At 42.9% G+C, this 22,957-nt stretch overlaps 1 protein-coding gene across 1 annotated transcript in view; it reads left to right on the top strand.

The window, feature by feature from the left end:
- reep3 (receptor accessory protein 3) overlaps nt 1-22,957 on the top strand; it is a 99,626-nt gene continuing 76,669 nt past the window's right edge. Inside the window, exons 1-3 of the mRNA NM_001140381.1 lie at nt 1-86; nt 18,106-18,178; nt 21,503-21,579. Of these exons, the coding sequence (NP_001133853.1) occupies nt 55-86; nt 18,106-18,178; nt 21,503-21,579 (182 nt within the window). The 5' untranslated portion in view covers nt 1-54. The remainder of the gene's footprint in view (nt 87-18,105; nt 18,179-21,502; nt 21,580-22,957) is intronic.

The raw sequence follows: 22,957 nt of genomic DNA, 5'->3' as shown, positions 1-22,957 counted from the left end.
CTGGGCCTCCTCTCTCTCTCTCTCTCTTCTGCCTCTCAACAAACCTCTGGAAACATGGTGTCTTGGATGATCTCCAGAAGCGTTGTGTAAGTTAAGGGCGAATTTTATATTGTATTTTGCTGAAATGATGATCATTTATAACTTTTTCTTTTAAAGGTGTTTTCTATAGCTAGCTGGAGAGGTAACCAACGTTACAAGTTTAGCTAGCTAACCAATTAGCATGCTAACGCTAATGTTAGCATGGCACTTTAAATTACTTTTAAGCAAAGCAATTTATCTTATTGTATGGTATTCATTTAGAAGTTATATATTTGTAGAAGTTATGTAAAAAAAAATCTAACGTTATAATTTTGTCAACATTTTAATAAGAACTATTAGCTAACGTTAGCTAGCAAGCTGTCTTAACGTTAGCTTGTTGTTGTTTAGGTTTCTGGCCCTGTAAGAGTTGTACCATTGGGATGTTGTTTAGCTACTTGTTAACTAGCTAGAGGCAGGTCAGCAAGTCAACTTATACTGGCTGGAAACTAGTTAGTTAAGTTAGTTGGCGCTGCTGTGTGGACTGGGGGTAGGTTTAGTGGTAGGATGTTGTTTCGGGTGAAGTTTGTGGTGTAATTGAAGCACGGTATGTGGTGCGGTTCGGACAAAAAGTTGGATTCAAATTCAGTTTATTTGATAGCGAAGGACACATTTCACTTTACGTCAAGTAGAGTTCCTAGAGAGAATACATATGTCTTTGCTGACAGGAAACTATTTTTTGTTGTTGTAAAACCGGCTAAGTTATAATGTGGTAGGGTTATTTTCTGTCGCCGTCCACCAGAATAATGCACAACTCAAGTAACCCAACCAATACAGACTCCCATGACTACTAGTTAGCTTGCTGAACCACACAAGTATGTGAGACCAGATGATGGACGAGTTTGTACATTTTAGAGAAAGAAAACGCCCTAGTTTTTTTTAACTCTGAGTTCCCCTCACAACTCATGGTCCAGTACAATTACATAACTGTACTGTAGGCTACAGTACATGGAAGGGGGGAGACTGCGTCAGGTGTGATTGGGAGAAGAGACAGCACAGTATTTACAGTCTACTCAGTGTCATGTTCTTCCACTGTAGACGACACTGGACATGAGTCACTTGTAAAGGCATCCTGTCAATGCTTCAAAACAATCAGACAATTCATTTAAAAGTAATACATAAGTGAAAGCATTAGATAGCATATGTTCTAGTCTACAGGGCTAGCCATATGCATTAGATAACACATGTTCTAGTCTACAGGGCTGGCTAGCTAGCTAGCCATATGCATTAGATAACACATGTTCTAGTCAACAGGGCTGGCTAGCTAGCTAGCCATATGCATTAGATAACACATGTTCTAGTCTACAGGGCTGGCTAGCTAGCTAGTGTCGTGTCTTTGGGGGTACCATTAAACGGAGATATGTTTATCAATTAGCTCCCTGTAATTATTATCACGCGATTAAACTGATTAATCGTTTAATTGTAATTAACTAGGAGATAGGGGCACCAAGGAGAGTATTCAGATTACAAAGCTATAATTTTCCTAATATAACTTTCCTGTACTATAATATTCTATTCTATTATAGTATAGGCCGATTATCCTCTAGTTTAAATGGTGTATTTACCTCTAGTCCAGTCTCATCCCAAACGTCGTAAATTGTTATATCTGCACGAACCCAGTCTTTACTAAAATCATCCATACATCAATTGTCTTAAAATCATTTATTTACTACACTAAGTAATTAACAGAAAAACATACAAACAGTAATTATCGTCACAAAGGATTGGTATCGGAATGTGCCCTTGTTGGCTAAACAGGCAGGTTGGCCTGTTGAACAATGGATCATAAACGGTCAGGCTAAGAAGTTACACAGAGTTCATTAATATTAACAATTGACAATTGAAGGCTCACTCATTCGGGAACAATTGCAATCAATATATATTTACGCTCAGTGTGTCGTCGTTCTTTGTTGGAGAGTTCGGTTCTGTTGGGAAGTTTTGTCCGCGTTCTCTCTCTCTCTCTCTCTCTCGGTTAGAATGGATCATCATCGAATGGTTGTTTCGTTGGTCTTCGCGTTCAATGATATAATTTACTTAGCTGCAGACTAATAATTAATATCAAAGACTTGTTCTTATTCTGTCAGTATCGATAGTCTAAAAATTAACCACGTGGTATGGTTCACTTTCAGCAGAGGAATTGGAAGGTAAAACCTATTAGCCAACGGAGTGTAGGCCTGGTCTGAGGAAATGTAAATCAGGGGGTGTTTTATAGTGCCCATAGAACAGCTTGTCAAATGACGCCTGGTCCTGTATGGGTCCCTGGGGGCGTGCCTATGACTGAGTTAGATTTGGTTACAGAAATACAATTCTATCACATTACATCAGTACAATAGCATCTCAAAGTCTTACAAAAGCTTTATCCTTATTAATACATTCCATACACCCATATGATGCAAGTCTTAAGTTAAGTCTATTATATAAACAGTTTTATGGTAATATGGCTATATTGTCTCTTCTGAGTATCACAAAATTGTACCAAGCGGATCAGTTCGTAGCTGGATTCTTCACCAATCTTCCATACCTTCTCCAGAACACAAAATGTCACTTGGCTCTCCAATTCTATGAGTTGGAAGAATTTCCTTTGTCTCTCTATGGGCCATGTGGCCAGAGACTCTCCTGGAATTTTAGAGTTTTCACGACCCTTTACACACAGGGTCGATTGGGGGGGTGGGTAGGTTGGGTGGTGGTGCAACAGGGAGGGGGTCAACTGTCCTCCCTGTACCAAAAGAGGCCAACGTCATGACACTAGCCATATGCATTAGATAACACATGTTCTAGTCTACAGGGCTGGCTAGCTAGCCATATGCATTAGATAACACATGCTCTAGTCTACAGGGCTAGCTAGCCATATTACGCTGCAGACAAGTTAACTTGGCAGGTATGGTCTGCCTGTATCCACGTTTAGCGTTTACAGTTCTAAGTCTGAAGTCTTGAGAGCAGAACTAGGCTCAATGCACTGATTCTGACCTCTCTTCCTGTCTGCTTTCACTGAATCAAATTAACCTGCCATGTGGTTGATCACATGATTTTAATTCACCAATGACAAAAATAACTTCAAGGTACTGGGGCATGTATTGTAGAGCCTTCTTTAAGTGGTTATTACAGTTATTTAACCACGTTATGGTTTAGTGGATTATCTTGTCTCCCAAGTCACGGTGAACCTTGTGTAAAACCAGTTTTTCCAGACTGCTGTGTGGCGTTGGCTGGGTCCTTTTCATACCTTTCCATAGGTTAGTCATTTCCATAGGTGTGTTTATGAGTGATTTGTTTTTGAGGCATCGTGGAATAGGAATGTGAAATGAGTCATGTAATATACAATGGACTCTACTCACTTATGGATGATTTACAATTGTTTACATCAATGGAAATGTTGCGGGCTAAATTTTTAGTTTTTCTAACTACACTGAACAAAAATATAAACGCAAAATGCAACTATTTCAAAGTTACAGTTCATATAAGGAAATCAGTCAATTTAAATAAATAAATTAGGCCCTAATCTATGGATTTCACATGACTGGGAATACAGATATGCTTCTGTTGGTCACATATACAGTGCCTTTGGAAAGTATTCAGACCCCTTGACTTTTTCCTAATTTTTATGTTACAGCCTTATTCTAAAATTACTTTTTTCCGCTCTCATCAATCTACGCACACTACACACAATGACAAAGCAAAAACTGGTTTTTAGACATGGTTGTTAATTTATATTTAGAAAACTAATTTAGTCAGTACTTTGTTGACCCAGCGACTACAGCCTCGAGTCATCTTGGGTATGACGCGACAAGCTTGGCACACCTGTATTTGGGGAGTTTCTCCCATTTCTTCTCTGCAGATCCTCAAGCTCTGTCAGGTTGGATGGGGAGCGTTGTTGCATAGCTATTTCCCCTCAATCCTGACTATTCTCTCTGTTCCTGCCACTGAAAAACATCCCCACAGCATGATGCTGCCACCACCATGCTTCACCGTAGGGATGGTGCCAGGTTTCCTCCAGACGTGACGCTTGGCATTCAGGCCAAAGTGTTCAATCTTGGTTTCATCAGACCAGAGAATCTTGTTTCTCATGGTCTGAGAGTTCTTTAGGTGCCTTTTAGCAAACTCCAAGTGGGCTGTCATGTGCTTTTTACTGAGGAGTGGCTTCCGTCTGGCCTCTGTACTAGACAGATGGCTGGTCTCAGACGATCCCGCAGGTGGCGAAGCCGATGTGAAGGTCCTGGGCTGGCGTGATTACATGTGGTCTGTGGTTGAGGCCGGTTGGATGTAATGACAAATGATCTAAATTGACGTTGGAGGCGGTTTCTCTGGCAGAAGCTCTGGTGGACATTCCTGCAGTCAGCATGCCAATTGTATGCTCTGTCATCATATCTTGGCAAAGGAGAAATGCTCCCTGACAGGGATGTAAACAAATTTGTGCACAAAAATATGCTTTTTGTGTGTATGGAAAATGTCTGGTATCTTTTTATTTTGGCTCATGAAACATGGGATCAACACTTTGTTTTTCTATTGTTTTTACTTCTACTGGAACGTTGTCATTTTAGTGTGGATAATGACCAGGACAGACCTGGTTATAAATGCCTGTAATTTTTAACGCATCTTTCTTTTCCCCAGCGCAGTTAATCCTAAACCATGCCCTGTTATTCAGAGGGCTGTTCTACAATGCTTTGAGTGCTCTCCAAGTCTCCAAGTCAGGAAGTGAATATCGCGTAGCGTAAAATTTCAGTCACTGATCAATAACATTTGCACTTGTATTTCAAGATTGAAAAATATAGTAACATAATGACGTGGACCGAACTAGCCATTAAACATCCCTTAACGCTCAGACAGATTCAATGACTGTAGCATAGTGTATTCGAATGATTAGCTAATAAATATTAGAGAAATTATTATAAAATAAGCATATGCTTTTAACCCGATAATAGACGACTAATGATAATATAACAACTTGAAATACCGACCTTGTAACGTTGAGTAGCCTCTGTTAACTAGTAACGTTGTGTAGCCTCTGTTAACGAGTAACGTTGAGTAGCCTCGGTTAACTAGTAACGTTGAGTAGCCTCGGTTAACTTAGCTGACCTTCAACTGAGGGAATTCAGCAGAGTTCTCTGAGACATTTTTACAACTTATTGAAACTCTGAAAATAAATACATGGGCAAATGATACCAAACATGGTGATAATAGGCCTGCATTATGGTAGGACATGATGATGGTAGGCCTGCATTATGGTAGGACATGATGGTGATGATAATAGGCCTGCGTTATGGTAGGACATGATGATGATGATAATAGGCCTGCATTATGGTAGGACATGATGATAATAGGCCTGCATTATGGTTGGACATGATGATGGTGATAATAGGCCTGCATTATGGTAGAACATGATGATGATAATAGGCCTGCATTATGGTAGGACATGATGGTGATAATAGGCCTGCATTATGGTAGGACATGATGGTGATAATAGGCCTGCATTACGGTAGGACATGATGGTGATAATAGGCCTGCATTACGGTAGGACATGATGGTGATAATAGGCCTGCATTACGGTAGGACATGATGGCGATAATAGGCCTGCATTACGGTAGGACATGATGACGATAATAGGCCTGCATTATGGTAGGACATGATGACGATAATAGGCCTGCATTACGGTAGGACATGATGATGATGATGATAATAGGCCTGCATTACGGTAGGACATGATGATGATGATGATAATAGGCCTGCATTATGGTAGGACATGATGATGATGATGATAATAGGCCTGCATTACGGTAGGACATGGTGATGATGATAATAGGCCTGCATTACGGTAGGACATGATGATGATGATGATAATAGGCCTGCATTATGGTAGGACATGATGATGATGATGATGATAGGCCTGCGTTATGGTAGGACATGATGGTGATAATAGGCCTGCATTATGGAAGGACATGATGGTAGGCCTGCATTATGATAGGACATGATGGTAGGCCTGCATTATGGTAGGACATGATGATGATGATAATAGGCCTGCATTATGGTAGGACATGATGGTGATAATAGGTCTGCATTATGGTAGGACATGATAGTGATAATAGGCCTGCATTATGGTAGGACATGATGGTAGGCCTGCATTATGGTAGGACATGATGATGATGATAGGACTGCATTATGGTAGGACATGATGATGATGATGATAATAGGACTGCATTATGGTAGGACATGATGATGATAATAGGCTTGCATTACGGTAGGACATGATGATGATGATGATGATGATAATAGGCCTGCATTATGGTAGGACATGATGATGATGATAATAGGCCTGCATTATGGTAGGACATGATGATGATGATAATAGGCCTGCGTTATGGTAGGACATGATGGTGATAATAGGCCTGCATTATAGTAGGACATGATAGTGATAATAGGCCTGCATTATGGTAGGACATGATGGTAGGCCTGCATTATGGTAAGACATGATGGTGATAATAGGCCTGCATTACGGTAGGACATGATGATGATGATGATGATGATAATAGGCCTGCATTATGGTAGGACATGATGTTGATAATAGGCCTGCATTATGGTAGGACATAATGGTAGGCCTGCATTATGATAGGACATGATGGTAGGCCTGCATTATGGTAGGACATGATGATGATGATAATAGGCCTGCATTATGGTAGGACATGATGGTGATAATAGGCCTGCATTATGGTAGGACATGATGGTGATAATAGGCCTGCTTTATAGTAGGACATGATAGTGATAATAGGCCTGCATTATGGTAGGACATGATGGTAGGCCTGCATTATGGTAAGACATGATGGTGATAATAGGCCTGCATTACGGTAGGACATGATGATGATGATGATAATAGGCCTGCATTATGGTAGGACATGATGTTGATAATAGGCCTGCATTATGGTAGGACATGATGGTGATAATAGGCCTGCATTATGGTAGGACATGATAGTGATAATAGGCCTGCATTATGGTAGGACATGATGGTAGGCCTGCATTATGGTAAGACATGATGGTGATAATAGGTCTGCATTACGGTAGGACATGATGATGATAATAGGCCTGCGTTATGGTAGGACATGATGATAATAGGCCTGCATTATGGTAGGACATGATGATAATAGGCCTGCATTATGGTAGGACATGATGATGATGATGATGATGATGATGATAATAATAGCTCTGCATTACGGTAGGACATGATGATGATGATGATGATGATAATAGGCCTGCATTATGGTAGGACATGATGTTGATAATAGGCCTGCATTATGGTAGGACATAATGGTAGGCCTGCATTATGATAGGACATGATGGTAGGCCTGCATTATGGTAGGACATGATGATGATGATAATAGGCCTGCATTATGGTAGGACATGATGGTGATAATAGGCCTGCATTATGGTAGGACATGATGGTGATAATAGGCCTGCATTATAGTAGGACATGATAGTGATAATAGGCCTGCATTATGGTAGGACATGATGGTAGGCCTGCATTATGGTAAGACATGATGGTGATAATAGGCCTGCATTACGGTAGGACATGATGATGATGATGATGATGATAATAGGCCTGCATTATGGTAGGACATGATGTTGATAATAGGCCTGCATTATGGTAGGACATGATGGTGATAATAGGCCTGCATTATGGTAGGACATGATAGTGATAATAGGCCTGCATTATGGTAGGACATGATGGTAGGCCTGCATTATGGTAAGACATGATGGTGATAATAGGTCTGCATTACGGTATGACATGATGATGATAATAGGCCTGCGTTATGGTAGGACATGATGATAATAGGCCTGCATTATGGTAGGACATGATGATAATAGGCCTGCATTATGGTAGGACATGATGATGATGATGATAATAATAGGCCTGCATTATGGTAGGACATGATGATGATGATGATGATGATGATAATAGGCCTGCATTATGGTAGGACATGATGATAATAGGACTGCATTACGGTAGGACATGATGATGATAATAGGCCTGCATTATGGTAGGACATGATGATGATGATAATAGGCCTGCATTATGGTAGGACATGATGATGATGATAATAGGCCTGCGTTATGGTAGGACATGATGATAATAGGCCTGCATTATGGTAGGACATGATGATAATAGGCCTGCATTATGGTAGGACATGATGATGATGATGATGATGATGATGATGATAATAATAGGCCTGCATTACGGTAGGACATGATGATGATGATGATGATAATAGGCCTGCATTATGGTAGGACATGATGTTGATAATAGGCCTGCATTATGGTAGGACATAATGGTAGGCCTGCATTATGATAGGACATGATGGTAGGCCTGCATTATGGTAGGACATGATGATGATGATAATAGGCCTGCATTATGGTAGGACATGATGGTGAAAATAGGCCTGCATTATGGTAGGACATGATGGTGATAATAGGCCTGCATTATAGTAGGACATGATAGTGATAATAGGCCTGCATTATGGTAGGACATGATGGTAGGCCTGCATTATGGTAAGACATGATGGTGATAATAGGCCTGCATTACGGTAGGACATGATGATGATGATGATGATGATAATAGGCCTGCATTATGGTAGGACATGATGTTGATAATAGGCCTGCATTATGGTAGGACATGATGGTGATAATAGGTCTGCATTATGGTAGGACATGATAGTGATAATAGGCCTGCATTATGGTAGGACATGATGGTAGGCCTGCATTATGGTAAGACATGATGGTGATAATAGGTCTGCATTACGGTAGGACATGATGATGATAATAGGCCTGCGTTATGGTAGGACATGATGATAATAGGCCTGCATTATGGTAGGACATGATGATAATAGGCCTGCATTATGGTAGGACATGATGATGATGATGATGATGATGATAATAATAGGCCTGCATTATGGTAGGACATGATGATGATGATGATGATAATAGGCCTGCATTATGGTAGGACATGATGATAATAGGACTGCATTACGGTAGGACATGATGACGATAATAGGCCTGCATTATGGTAGGACATGATGATGATGATGATAATAGGCCTGCATTATGGTAGGACATGATGATGATGATAATAGGCCTGCGTTATGGTAGGACATGATGGTGATAATAGGCCTGCGTTATGGTAGGACATGATGGTAGGCCTGCATTATGGTAGGACATGATGGTAGGCCTGCATTACGGTAGGACATGATGATGATGATAATAGGCCTGCATTATGGTAGGACATGATGGTCATAATAGGCCTGCATTATGGTAGGACATGATGATGATGATGATGATAATAGGACTGCATTATGGTAGGACATGATGATGATAATAGGCCTGCATTATGGTAGGACTTGATGATGATGATGATAATAGGACTGCATTATGGCAGGACATGATGATGATGATAGGCCTGCATTATGGTAGGACATGATGATGATAATAGGCCTGCATTATGGTAGGACATGATCATGATGATAGGCCTGCATTATGGTAGGACATGATGATGATAATAGGCCTGCATTATGGTAGAACATGATGATAATAGGCCTGCATTATGGTAGGCTTCATGCTAGGAGCCGTGAGCGTGCGGTGGGTGTGCTGTCAGAGATTACAGTTTATTTTAACATTTTTTTTTACCAGAACTGGGAAAGTTAATCTAAAACAGAATGTCAAGGATTGTGTACGGGTGTCTTTTTTTTCAGCTGCATGCTGCTAGTGAGGCCCCATTTTCACACAATTGTTTCAAGAAGCTTCTCTGCAGGCTCTGTCTCCTTCATGTTCAAGGTTTATGGAGAAATATTCCTCCTTCCCTGTATGAAAATACTACGGCCTGCTCTATAGACTATCTACTAACACTAGCTCTAACCTTCACCCTTCTCCTAACCTTCAGTTTAACACGAACCCTAACCTCTTAACCCTTATCCTAAGCCTAAACTTAACCCTAGCCTTAACGTTAACCCTTATCCTAAGGCTAAACTTAACCCTAACCTCTTAACCCTTATCCTAAGCCTAAACTTAACCCTAGCCTTAACGTTAACCCTTATCCTAAGGCTAAACTTAACCCTAACCTCTTAACCCTTATCCTAAGCCTAAACTTAACCCTAGCCTTAACGTTAACCCTTATCCTAAGGCTAAACTTAACCCTAACCTCTTAACCCTTATCCTAAGCCTAAACTTAACCCTAGCCTTAACGTTAACCCTTATCCTAAGGCTAAACTTAACCCTAACCTCTTAACCCTTATCCTAAGCCTAAACTTAACCCTAGCCTTAACGTTAACCCTTATCCTAAGCCTAAACGTAAACCTAGCCTTAACGTTAACCCTAGCCTTAACGTTAACCCTTATCCTAAGCCTAAACTTAACCCTAGCCTTAACGTTAAGCCTAAACTTAACCCTAGCCTTAACGTCAACCCCAAGCCTAAACTTAACCCTAGCCTTAACGTTAACCCTTATCCTAAGCCTAAACTTAACCCTAGCCTTAACGTTAACCCTTACCCTAACCGTTAACCGTAGCAAGTAATTGCTTATCAACAGGTAGTTTGTTCATAGTATGACCATCCTGTAATAAAAACAATCCAAATACTATCCAAATAAAGCGTGACCCAATGATTGTGTCCCAGAGACCTGACCGTGGGGTACCAGGGACGACAACTTCTCCTTCGACATCAGCAAGATAAAGGAGCTGATGGTGGACTACAGGAAACGGAGGGCTGAGCGTGCCCCCATTCACGTCGACGGGGCTGTAGTGGAGCGGGTTGAGGAAACGGAGGGCTGAGCGTGCCCCCGTTCACGTCGACGGGGCTGTAGTGGAGCGGGTCGAGGAAACGGAGTGCTGAGCATGCCCCCGTTCACGTCGACGGGGCTGTAGTGGAGCGGGTCGAGGAAACGGAGGGCTGAGCATGCCCCCGTTCACGTCGACGGGGCTGTAGTGGAGCGGGTTGAGGAAACGGAGTGCTGAGCACGCCCCCGTTCACGTCGACGGGGCTGTAGTGGAGCAGATTGAGAGCGTCCACTTCCACTGTGTTCACATCAATAACAATCTATCGTGGTCCAAACACACCTACGCAGACGTGAAGATGGTACCCTCAGATCCTCAAAGTTCTTCAGCTGCAGCATTGAGAGCGTTTTGACTGGCTGCTTGATATCCCACCGCAAGGTACTACAGAGGGTAGTGCGTGCGGCCCAGTACATCCCTGGGGCCAAGCATCCTGCCATCCTGGACCTTTATACCAGGCAGTGTCAGAGGAAGGCCCAAAAAATTGTCAGACTCCGGCCACGCTTGTCAAAGACTGTTTTCTGTTTCCGCACGGCAAGTGGTATCGATACACCAAGTAACCGAAAGATCGCTGGTTCGAATCCCCGAGCTGCCAGTTAACTCACAACAACTGCTCCCCGGGCGCCGACAACGTCGATGTTTGTTTAAGGCAGCCCAGTCAGAGGGGTTGGGTTAAATGCAGAAGACTCAGTTTGGTTAAATGCATTGTTGTACAACTGACTAGGTATCTCCCTTCTCATTTCGATTTCTAACTAGTTAGTTCAGGAAGCTATTTGAACTATTCAACTACCGCATTTTGCACTAACTTGTATGACATCATCACATACGCTGCTACTCTGATCTGTCTCTATATTCCTAGTTACCTCAATTACCTGGTACTCCCTGTATATAGCCATGTTATTACCTGGTACTTCCTGTATATAGCCGTGTTATTACCTGGTACTTCCTGTATATAGCCGTGTTATTGCCTGGTACTTCCTGTATATAGCCGTGTTATTGCCTGGTACTTCCCGTATATAGCCGTGTTATTGCCTGGTACTCCCCGTATATAGCCGTGTTATTACCTGGTACTCCCCGTGTATAGCCGTGTTATTACCTGGTACTCCCCGTGTATAGCCGTGTTATTACCTGGTACTCCCCGTGTATAGCCGTGTTATTACCTGGTACTCCCCGTGTATAGCCGTGTTATTACCTGGTACTCCCCGTGTATAGCCGTGTTATTACCTGGTACTCCCCGTGTATAGCCGTGTTATTACCTGGTACTCCCCGTGTATAGCCGTGTTATTCATTGTGTATCTATTATTACGTTTTACTTTTCTATTATTTCTCTATGGTCTTTCTCTCTGCGTTGTTGGGAAGGACCAGTCAGTCAGCATTTCACTGTTAGTCTACACCTGTTGTTTACCAAGCATGTGACAAATAAATAAAACAAATAGATTTTATCAACTCCAAACATGAAATTGCTTCTGAGTATCCTGGAGATTATAGCTAACCTACTGCTATCTGGGGGGGGTGATGGTCTGATGGTCTCGTGATGGTCTGGTCTGATGGTGATGGTCTGGGAGTGGTGATGGTCTGATGGTGATGGTCTGGTCTGATGGTGATGGTCTGGAAGTGGTGATGGTCTGGTCTGATGGTCTCCTGATGGTGATGGTCTGGGAGTGCTGACTGAACTCAATACGCTCTAAACAGTCATTTCATTACACTACCTAATACAGCTGAATATACTGTAGGCAGCCTGTTGATATCCTACAGGACAGATCCTGCTCAAACAGAAAAACTTGGTGAGGTGTAATAATATGAACAGGCTTTATAATTAGTCCACAATTTTTTAATGTAAAGCTAAGTCGTTGCTGTCCAGTAGGAAGGGATGTTGTTGTTTTCTTCCCAGTATAAATCTACTTCCATGGTGTGTCTACCTCCTGCTGTCTGTGTTGTGGGTGGCGCTAAATGAAGCTGATTTTTTTAAAGAACAGCAGCCAAATTAAGGAGAAATGGCACCTATTAACTAAGCAGACCACCATTTTAATTTAACAAGTCGCTGTTACATGAAGGACTTTTTACAAATTCCTTCCTTCCTTCCTTTCTTCCTTCCCTCCCTGTTGTGAGGGAGTATGAGAGAAAGGACTGTGTGAGTACAGCCTTCCTTCCTTCCTTCCTTCCTTCCTTCCTTCCTTCCTTCCTTCCTTCCTTCCTTCCTTCCTTCCTTCCTTCCTTCCTTCCTTCCTTCCTTCCTTCCTTCCTTCCTTCCTTCCCTCCCTCCCTCCCTGTTGGGAGGCTGAGAGAAAGGACTGTCTGACTACAGCCAACCAGGACTTTTCTTAGAGCCCCTGTGTAGCTCCTCTGCTGTTTCTATGGCAACAGCTAAATAAACTCTGTTGGAGGCGAGTGAGGTGGGTCCCTGGACAGAGGCCATGAAACGCACAACGAACAGGAAGAGAATTTCACTCTTATACGCTCACCGGACAGTTTATTAGGTACACCCATCTAGTACTGGGTTGGATCCTCCAGAACGCTGTGAATTCGTCAGGGAATCAATTTTTATAAAGGGACCTTGAATAAAGAAAAACCTTGGAATAAATGGATATGTCCAAACTTTTGACTGGTACTGTGTGTAAAGAGATTTCAGTTTTTATTTAAAAAAAAACAGTTGTTGCTTTGTTGTATATGTGGTGTTGTTGGAGGGAGGGGCACTATAAACATTTAGAGTACGGCTGTAACGTAGAAAAAGTCAAGGGGTCTGAATACTTTCCGACTGCATTATACATACGTACGTACATACACACATACATACACACATACATATACATACGTACGTACATACACACATACATACACACATACATACACACACACATACATACACACACACACACATACACGCACGGACACATACATACATACATACATACATACATACATACATACATACATAGTGACTCCTCACTGCAGCCCTGTCTCCGATCAGGTCAGAGAGAATCCTATAGGGAGTATATATAATACATGGACTATATCCCATATGGCAGCATTCCCTATATAGTGCACTACTTTTGGACCAGGGCCCCATTGGTAGTGCACTACTTTTGGACCAGGGCCCCATGGGTAGTGCACTACTTTTAGACAAGGGCCCCATGGGTAGTGCACTACTTTTAGACCAGGGCCCCATGGGAAGTGCACTACTTTTAGACCAGGGCCCCATGGGTAGTGCACTACTTTTAGACCAGGGCCCCATGGGTAGTGCACTACTTTTAGACCAGGGCCCCATGGGTAGTGCACTACTTTAGACCAGGGCCCCATGGGTAGTGCACTACTTTAGACCAGGGCCCTGTCGTGTCTTTGGCTATGCCGGATTAAGTGATATGACATGCTAACCTATAAAATTCTTTCTCTAATTAATATTACCTGATTAAGCTAATCATGTAAATGTAATTAACTAGAAAGTCGGGGCACCACGGAAGAACGTTTATAGAGCCGTTATCTTCCGAATAAACTCTTAACCTCTCTAGGCTAACAGCCACTTGCAGCCTGTGGCGCGATTTTCAAAACTTTAAAAATCCTATTACTTCAATTTCTCAAACATATGACTATTTTACAGCTATTTAAAGACAAGACTCTCGTTAATCTAACCACACTGTCCGATTTCAAAAAGGCTTTACAACGAAAGCAAAACATTAGATTATGTCAGCAGAGTACCAAGCCAGAAATAATCAGACACCCATTTTTCAAGCCAGCATATAATGTAACCAAAACCCAGAAGACAGCTAAATGCAGCACTCACCTTTGATGATCTTCATCAGATGACAACCCTAGGACATTATGTTATACAATACATGCATGTTTTGTTCAATCAAGTTCATATTTATATCAAAAACCAGCTTTTTACATTAGCATGTGACGTTCAGAACTAGCATACCCCCCGCAAACTTCCGGGGAATTCGCTAACATTTTACTAAATTACTCACGATAAACGTTCACAAAAAGCATAACAATTATTTTAAGAATTATAGATGCAGACCTCCTCTATGCACTCGATATGTCCGATTTTAAAATAGCTTTTTGGTGAAAGCACATTTTGCAATATTCTAAGTACATAGCCCAGGCATCACGGGCTCGCTATTTAGACACCCGGCAAGTTTAGCACTCACCATAATCATATTTACTATTATAAAAGTTTGATTACCTTTTGTTGTCTTCGTCAGAATGCACACCCAGGACTGCTACTTCAATAACAAATGTTGGTTTGGTCCAAAATAATCCATCGTTATATCCGAATAGCGGCGTTTTGTTCGTGTGTTCCAGACACTATCCGAAATAGTAAAGAAGTGTCGCGCGCATGGCGCAATTCGTGACAATAAAATTCTAAATATTCCATTACCGTACTTCGAAGCATGTCAACCGCTGTTTAAAATAAATTTTTACGCCATTTTTCTCGTAGAAAAGCGATAATATTCCGACAGGGAATCTCCTTTTCGGCAAACAGAGGAAAAAATCCCAAAGGCGGGGGCGGTCGGGGTCACGAGCATAAGCCCAGTGTCCCTTGATCGGCCACTTGAGAAAGGCGATAATGTGTTTCAGCCTGGGGCTGGAATGACGACATTCTGTTTTTTCCCGGGCTCTGAGCGCCTATGGACGACGTGGGAAGTGTCACGTTAGAGCAGAGATCCTTAGTAAATGATAGAGATGGAAAAGAAGTTCAAGAAATGGTCAGACAGGCCACTTCCTGTAAAGGAATCTCTCAGGTTTTGACCTGCCATTTGAGTTCTGTTATACTCAGACACCATTCAAACAGTTTTAGAAAATTTAGGGTGTTTTCTATCCATATGTAATAAGTATATGCATATTCTAGTTACTGGGTAGGAGTGGTAACCAGATTAAATCGGGTATGTTTTTTATCCAGCCGTGTCAATACTGCCCCCTAGCCCTAACAGAATACTTAGTCATATTTTATATCGATAGCAGTCAATATTAACCCTTATCTTATTTTCAGTCTCATAATGAAAGTTGTACATTCTTGGTTATCTTCACGAACCCTGGCTAACAAGTTGAATCAGCAATACAAAATTGGGTTTAATTATTTATTTACTAAATACCTAACCTAATCTCACACAATTACAAATACACCGAATACAAATGTCATACATGATGGCTGGTTACACAAAGGAAAGGGGGTTGGGCTTGAATGAAAGAGCGGGAAGACTTAGGAACAAAGAAACAGCAGCTATGCTATCGTAAATACATTATCTTATGCATTCTAAATTACTGCCCATTTGGAAAAGGAAAATGCAATAAATATTTACTCTGAGCTGCGCTTCGGTAGATTGGTCGTAGATGCTGGCCGGGTTGGCCAACAGATCTTCCTGTCCTAAGAAGAATGTCTCTGGTGGTACATTGGATACGTGGTGGTATCTTCGTCTGTTTGTTAGACTGGATCCGTCGTCCGTCCTTTCCTAGCCCACGTCTACAGCGGCCGCTGCTAACTCAACGGTTAGGAAGTATCACTTCTGTAGTGAAATAAGCTCAAAGTTCATACCATTCCCCACCAAAGCTCACGCCGAGGTTGGCTTAGTTCTGTACTTGACATGTGTGTCCTTCTAACGTAGAGGCTGCAGACCTCGCGTACTGGAACATGGTTATCTTTTCGTCAAAGGCTTATATAGTGGAGATGGGGAAGGATGTGTTTCATCGTTTATAACCCCTGTCTCTTCACAGGGGTGGGCCACTGATCAAGCAGGGCACTTTCCTTATGAAAACCCAATTCTCTCATTTGGAAGCTAAAATTACATTTAATCTCCTAACAAACAATTTCAATATCAAACATTTCAATTGCATAACAATTCCATGTTACTCTGATAACTAGAGGGTGTGTACTTTCTCAGGTACAGTTTATGTCGTCCTGTCATCAGTCATAATGTCTCAGATGACAACCGAACTGACATCCATACTCATTACGTTCCCAAGCATATTTCCAACTGGTTTTATTACCAAAATATGGTTCCTTTTCTCCATTTGTTTGATGTTCCCAGACTCTCTATATTTAACACAGGCTATTCAAGTCCTTCAGTAGGGTCAGAAAGAGAGGGGAAGGGAGAAAGGTATTTATGGGGGGGGTCATAAACCTTACCCACAGGCCAACGTCATGCCAGCCCCATGGGTAGTGCACTACTTTAGACCAGGGCCCCATGGGTAGTGCACTACTTTAGACCAGGGCCCCATGGGTAGTGCACTACTTTAGACCAGGGCCCCATGGGTAGTGCACTACTTTAGACCAGGGCCCCATGGGTAGTGCACTACTTTAGACCAGGGCCCCATGGGTAGTGCACTACTTTAGACCAGGGCCCCATGGGTAGTGCACTACTTTAGACCAGGGCCCCATGGGTAGTGCACTACTTTAGACCAGGGCCCCATGGGTAGTGCACTATAAAGGGAATAGGATGCCATTTGGCATACAACCATGGTATGGGTCATCCACCTACTGGGACGTGCTGGGTTGGGGGGGGTTCTCTTCCTGAGTCCTCACTGAACCCAATACCCCCTCACTGAACCCAATACCCCCTCACTGAACCCAATACCCCCTCACTGAACCCAATACCCCCTCACTGAACCCAATACCCCCTCACTGAACCCAATACCCCCTCACTGAACCCAATACCCCCTCACTGAACCCAATACCCCCTCCCAGAACCCAATACCCCCTCCCAGAACCCAATACCCCCTCCCAGAACCCAATACCACCTCCCAGACATGCCTGGACCCCAAGGATGTAAACGAAGAGCACATGTTGGATCAAAAAACAGTCACAGCTCCCCCTATGTATAGGGAGTGGTAATGCATCCTAACGCCAGGCTACATGGAGGACAACAGGAAACTCAGGAGGCTGGTTTAGTACAGTCACAGCTCCCCCCGTGTGTAGGGAGTGGTAGTGCATCCTAACGCCAGGCTACATGGAGGACGACAGGAAACTCAGGAGGCTGGTTTAGTACAGTCACAGCTCCCCCCGTGTGTAGGGAGTGGTAATGCATCCTAACGCCAGGCTACATGGAGGACGACAGGAAACTCAGGAGGCTGGTTTAGTACAGTCACAGCTCCCCCCGTGTGTTGGGAGTGGTAGTGCATCCTAACGCCAGGCAACATGGAGGACGACAGGAAACTGAATGTGTCCTTTTGTGTTTTCTCTTGGTGGTAAATGATTTGCCTTGACGCTGATAGTTTCATATTTCTCTGGTCTCTACACAGGCTCGTCTTCGGGACCCTGTATCCTGCATACTATTCCTACAAAGCAGTGAAAACCAAAAATGTCAAGGAATATGTAAGTACAATGTCCCTTATTTCAACATCATTGATTTCATTTTACTAGTGTGTGTGTGTGTGGGTGTGGGGGGTTCCCCCAAGGGCGTAAGACGAGGGTGTGTCTTCTATGAGTTTGAAACGCAGCCCGTGTCTAGTCTGAAGGTATTGAGAACAAGTCTAGGCATGTGAATGGGAGTTGACTGCCTATGACTGGAACAAACACATTGTCATGCCTATCTGTGGAGACGTGCTGCAGGCTGGGCTCCTGTCCTCACTAGAATAATCCAAGCAGGGGCCTTACAGGAATGCTATATTGAGCGTGTGGCCAACAGCTTTTTAGGAGAGGTTCTTTATGAGGATATCATCTGTCTCCTCTGCTCAATTTCTTTTTTTTTCTTCCTTTGTTTACTTCATTCCACGCAGATAGGGCTGTGCGGTATATTGTATTTTACTATAGACAGGTATTGATTTATTTTTATTTTTTACGTTACCTTCTATAACGGTATTTCAATGTTTTGGTTTGTTAAATGTGATACGCGGTGTGTAACGTCCATGTTTATAGTTTACTACGTTAGTTGAGTCCTCTCTCGCTATCCTAGCCCCGCCCCGTACTCAAGGAGCGTGTTTGTTGTCTCTTGACCACGAGACGCATGCGTTCAGTCTTGCATGCATTCAGTCTTGCATGCGACTCCCAACTGTTTGCCCAAGTGTTCTGATCTAAATCGCAAGTCAAATCGCTATTGCAACGTTTGGTTAAAAATAAGGCCTAGATTATTTGCCCGTATCGTGCAGCCCGACATGGCAGTGTGGAAATTATCTCAAATGAGTGCAGGAAATTCAGAAATGTAAATTGGTTGAAGTTTATTTGAACAATCAGAATGGAGAAAGACCCAATTTGAAATCACTTAGAATGTATGGGTTGTCACACTCCACTCATAAAGCATTATGATATTTTTGGCGTTATATCTCCCAGCATGCACCAAGACAACTTCTTTTTAAAGAATTGTGTTGTCGTATTATTGCCTTTCCCAGTTTCATAGACACGGCATCATATCTATCAAGGCAGAATAATTGTGTTGTGTCGTATTATTGCCTGTCCCAGTTTCATAGACACAGCATCATATCTATCAAGGCAGAAGTGGTGTTTTAGTAGTATTTTATTAGGATCCCTAATTATCTGTTTTCCAAGGCAGTGGCTGCTCTTCCTGGGGTCCAAACAGGAACCAGAACACCACAAACGGAATGAATGCATAATATTCATAACACTACATACAGTGCATTCGCAAAGTACTCAGACCCATTTTTCCACATTTATTTTTTTGTTACGTTACAGCCTTGTTCTAAATTTGTTTAAATAAAAAAAAATTCTTTGTCAGTCTACACACAGTAACCCTATAATGACAAAGGGAATACAGGTTATTATAATTTTTTGCAAATGTATTTGTGTTCAGACCTTTTGCTCTGAGACTTGAAATTGAGCTCAGGCGCTTCCTGTTTCCCATTGATCATCCTTGATGTTTCTACAACTTGATTGGAGTCCACCTGTGGTAAATTCAATTGATTGGACATGATTTGGAAAGGCACACACCTGTCTACACTACTGGTCAAACGTTTTACAACACCTACTCAATCCAGGGTTTTTATTTATGTTTTTACTATTTTCTACATTGTAGAATAATAGTGAAGACATCAAAACTATGAAATAACATATGGAATCATGTAGTAACCAAAAAAGTGTTAAACAAATCAAAATATATTTTATGTTTGAGATTCTTCAAAGTAGCCACCCTTTGCCTTGATGACAGCTTTGCACACTTTTGGCATTCTCTCAACCAGTTTCACCTGGAATGCTTTTCCAACAGTCTTGAAGGATATTCCCATAATATGCTAGGCACTTGTTGGCTGCTTTTCTCTGCGGACTCTGCGGTCCGACTCATCCCAAACCATCTCAATTGGGTTCAGGTCGGGTGATTGTGGAGGCCAGGTCATCTGATGCAGCACTCCATCACTCTCCTTCTTGGCCAAATAGCCCTTACACAGCCTGGAGGTGTGTTGGGTCATTGTCATGTTGAAAAACAAATGATAGTCCCACTAAGCCCAAATTTAGGCACACTTAACCAGCATGGCTACCACAGCATTCTGCAGTGATACACCATCCCATCTGGTTTGGGCTTAGTGGGACTATCATTTGTTGTTAGATAAACATTAGCATGTGTTGTTATACTGGGTCTCGTGATCAGGGAACGACTGGAGCCTTCAGACCTGATCTTAGAAGACCTTTTCACAATGAGGAAAGGACTGGCACTCGCACCTGCGAGTTAAGACGTTCTGTTATCAAGTCTTACACTTTCTAGATACTAAATGTACAAGTAAAAAAAGTGTAGGACCTACGTAATAAGACTGTTGTCATTCACGGCAGTAACTGGGACATGTGGACTAGTGTCAAGATTTGAAAGTTTAATTTCAGTAGATCCTCCAGTCAGACTTTAACTGGCTGGGTTTGGTTGTAGAACACATTTCAGAACGTCATGACTGTGGTTACACTCGTATTTAAATGCACAGTGAACGGCAGACTAGTAATTGAGAAACCTCTCCTGAAAATTGCCTGGACAAATCACGCTTCGTGTTGTTGCTCTTTTCATAGTTGCTTGTTTGTTCTGAAGTAAATACAAAGATCAAAATTATGTAACTATCTGTAGTTAGGACTACACAAACAGATAGGACTGTAGTTAGGACTACACATACAGATAGGACTGTAGTTGACTGCTGAGCCCATGTAAAGTGAGAAGTACTTTTATACTTATTTTTTGTTGCCAGTGCCTTGTATGTTATTAAAAAAATATATATATTTTCAACAACTGTATTTGAGAGAGAGAGACACCGCCTACCAAACTGATTGCAGCCTTAAGGCCTGGTGTGTGAACAAGGCTTTAGTTACAAATGAGGAATATTCTAGCTGGAACAAGTTGACGTCTCATTTCTCAGAGCCCGTGGCTTGTTGGCTAGGTATCTCCTCTCCCAGAGTCTGTCTGAGAGGGAGGAATGCTTGCTTTGGATGGGAGCCTGTAGTGTGCAGGCCTGTTGGCCTGTAGCCTGTAGCCTGCAGGCCTGTACTGAGCTGCTCCTGCCTTATTGCAGGGTTCCCTGGTGCTTCTTTTTTGGACATAAAAGACTGTAAAACACCAGCCAATCAGCTCCCAGTGATTTTTAATTCAGGAAATCTGTTCCAAAGTATTCCCATCCATAATAGAGAGATATATCCTATCTCTGTTGTTCCAACAGGTGTATGTCTAGCATACTGTAACATGTAGAAAGTGTTGACCATCTCTCTCTGTTCCAACAGGTCCGCTGGATGATGTACTGGATTGTGTTTGCTCTCTACACCGTAGTGGAGACCATCACAGACCTCACTGTAGCCTGGTAAGACTGAATACAGACCTCACTGTAGCCTGGGGAGACTGAATACAAACCTCACTGTAGCCTGGGGAGACTGAATACAGACCTCACTGTAGCCTGGGGAGGCTGAATACAGACCTCACTGTAGTGGAGACCATCACAGACCTCACTGTAGCCTGGTAAGACTGAATACAGGCCTCACTGTAGCCTGGGGAGGCTGAATACAGGCCTCACTGTAGCCTGGGGAGGCTGAATACAGGCCTCGCTGTAGCCTGGGGAGGCTGAACACAGGCCTCGCTGTAGCCTGGGGAGGCTGAACACAGGCCTCGCTGTAGCCTGGGGAGGCTGAACACAGACCTCACTGTAGCCTGGGGAGGCTGAACACAGACCTCACTGTAGCCTGGGGAGGCTGAACACAGACCTCACTGTAGCCTGGGGAGGCTGAACACAGACCTCACTGTAGCCTGGGGAGGCTGAACACAGACCTCACTGTAGCCTGGTATGACTGAATACAGACCTCACTGTAGCCTGGTATGACTGAATACAGACCTCACTGTAGCCTGGTATGACTGAATACAGACCTCACTGTAGTGGAGACCATCACAGACCTCACTGTAGCCTGGGGAGGCTGAATACAGACCTCACTGTAGCCTGGGGAGGCTGAATACAGACCTCACTGTAGCCTGGGGAGGCTGAATACAGGCCTCACTGTAGCCTGGGGAGGCTGAATACAGGCCTCACTGTAGCCTGGGGAGGCTGAATACAGGCCTCACTGTAGCCTGGGGAGGCTGAATACAGGCCTCACTGTAGCCTGGGAGACTGAATACAGACCTCACTGTAGCCTGGGGAGACTGAATACAGACCTCACTGTAGCCTGGGGAGGCTGAATACAGACCTCACTGTAGTGGAGACCATCACAGACCTCACTGTAGCCTGGGGAGACTGAATACAGACCTCACTGTAGCCTGGTGAGACTGAATACAGACAGAAGCATTGATTTTATGCTATTTCTTGATTTGGTTGATTGTCCTTGAATGTGTTAAACCAAGCAAACAAGCCAATTCCATGTAGTTTTCCGTGGTGTCTTTGATCATCACACTGTGCCGAAAACAATCCAGGCTTAATGAGATTTAATTGAGATTCAGTCTTATAAATTTGTTGCTCAGATTTAATGAGGAGCGTCATGTCGGCCTGTTAATAGGATTTCAGCAGTGGATATTAGACTGGCAGAAAATGAATAGCGGCGGTAAGCTAACCCAATGCCTTTCCCTAACCCTAATGCTAACGCTAACCCCAATGCCTTTCCCTAACCCTAATGCTAACGCTAACCCCAATGCCTTTCCCTAACCCTAATACTAATGCTAACCCCAATGCCTTTCCCTAACCCTACCCCAATGCCTTT

The sequence above is a fragment of the Salmo salar genome, chromosome ssa01, assembly GCF_905237065.1.
Source record: "Salmo salar chromosome ssa01, Ssal_v3.1, whole genome shotgun sequence".
Taxonomy (NCBI): Eukaryota; Metazoa; Chordata; class Actinopteri; order Salmoniformes; family Salmonidae; genus Salmo; species Salmo salar.
This window is presented reverse-complemented; position numbering and strand designations above follow the sequence as displayed.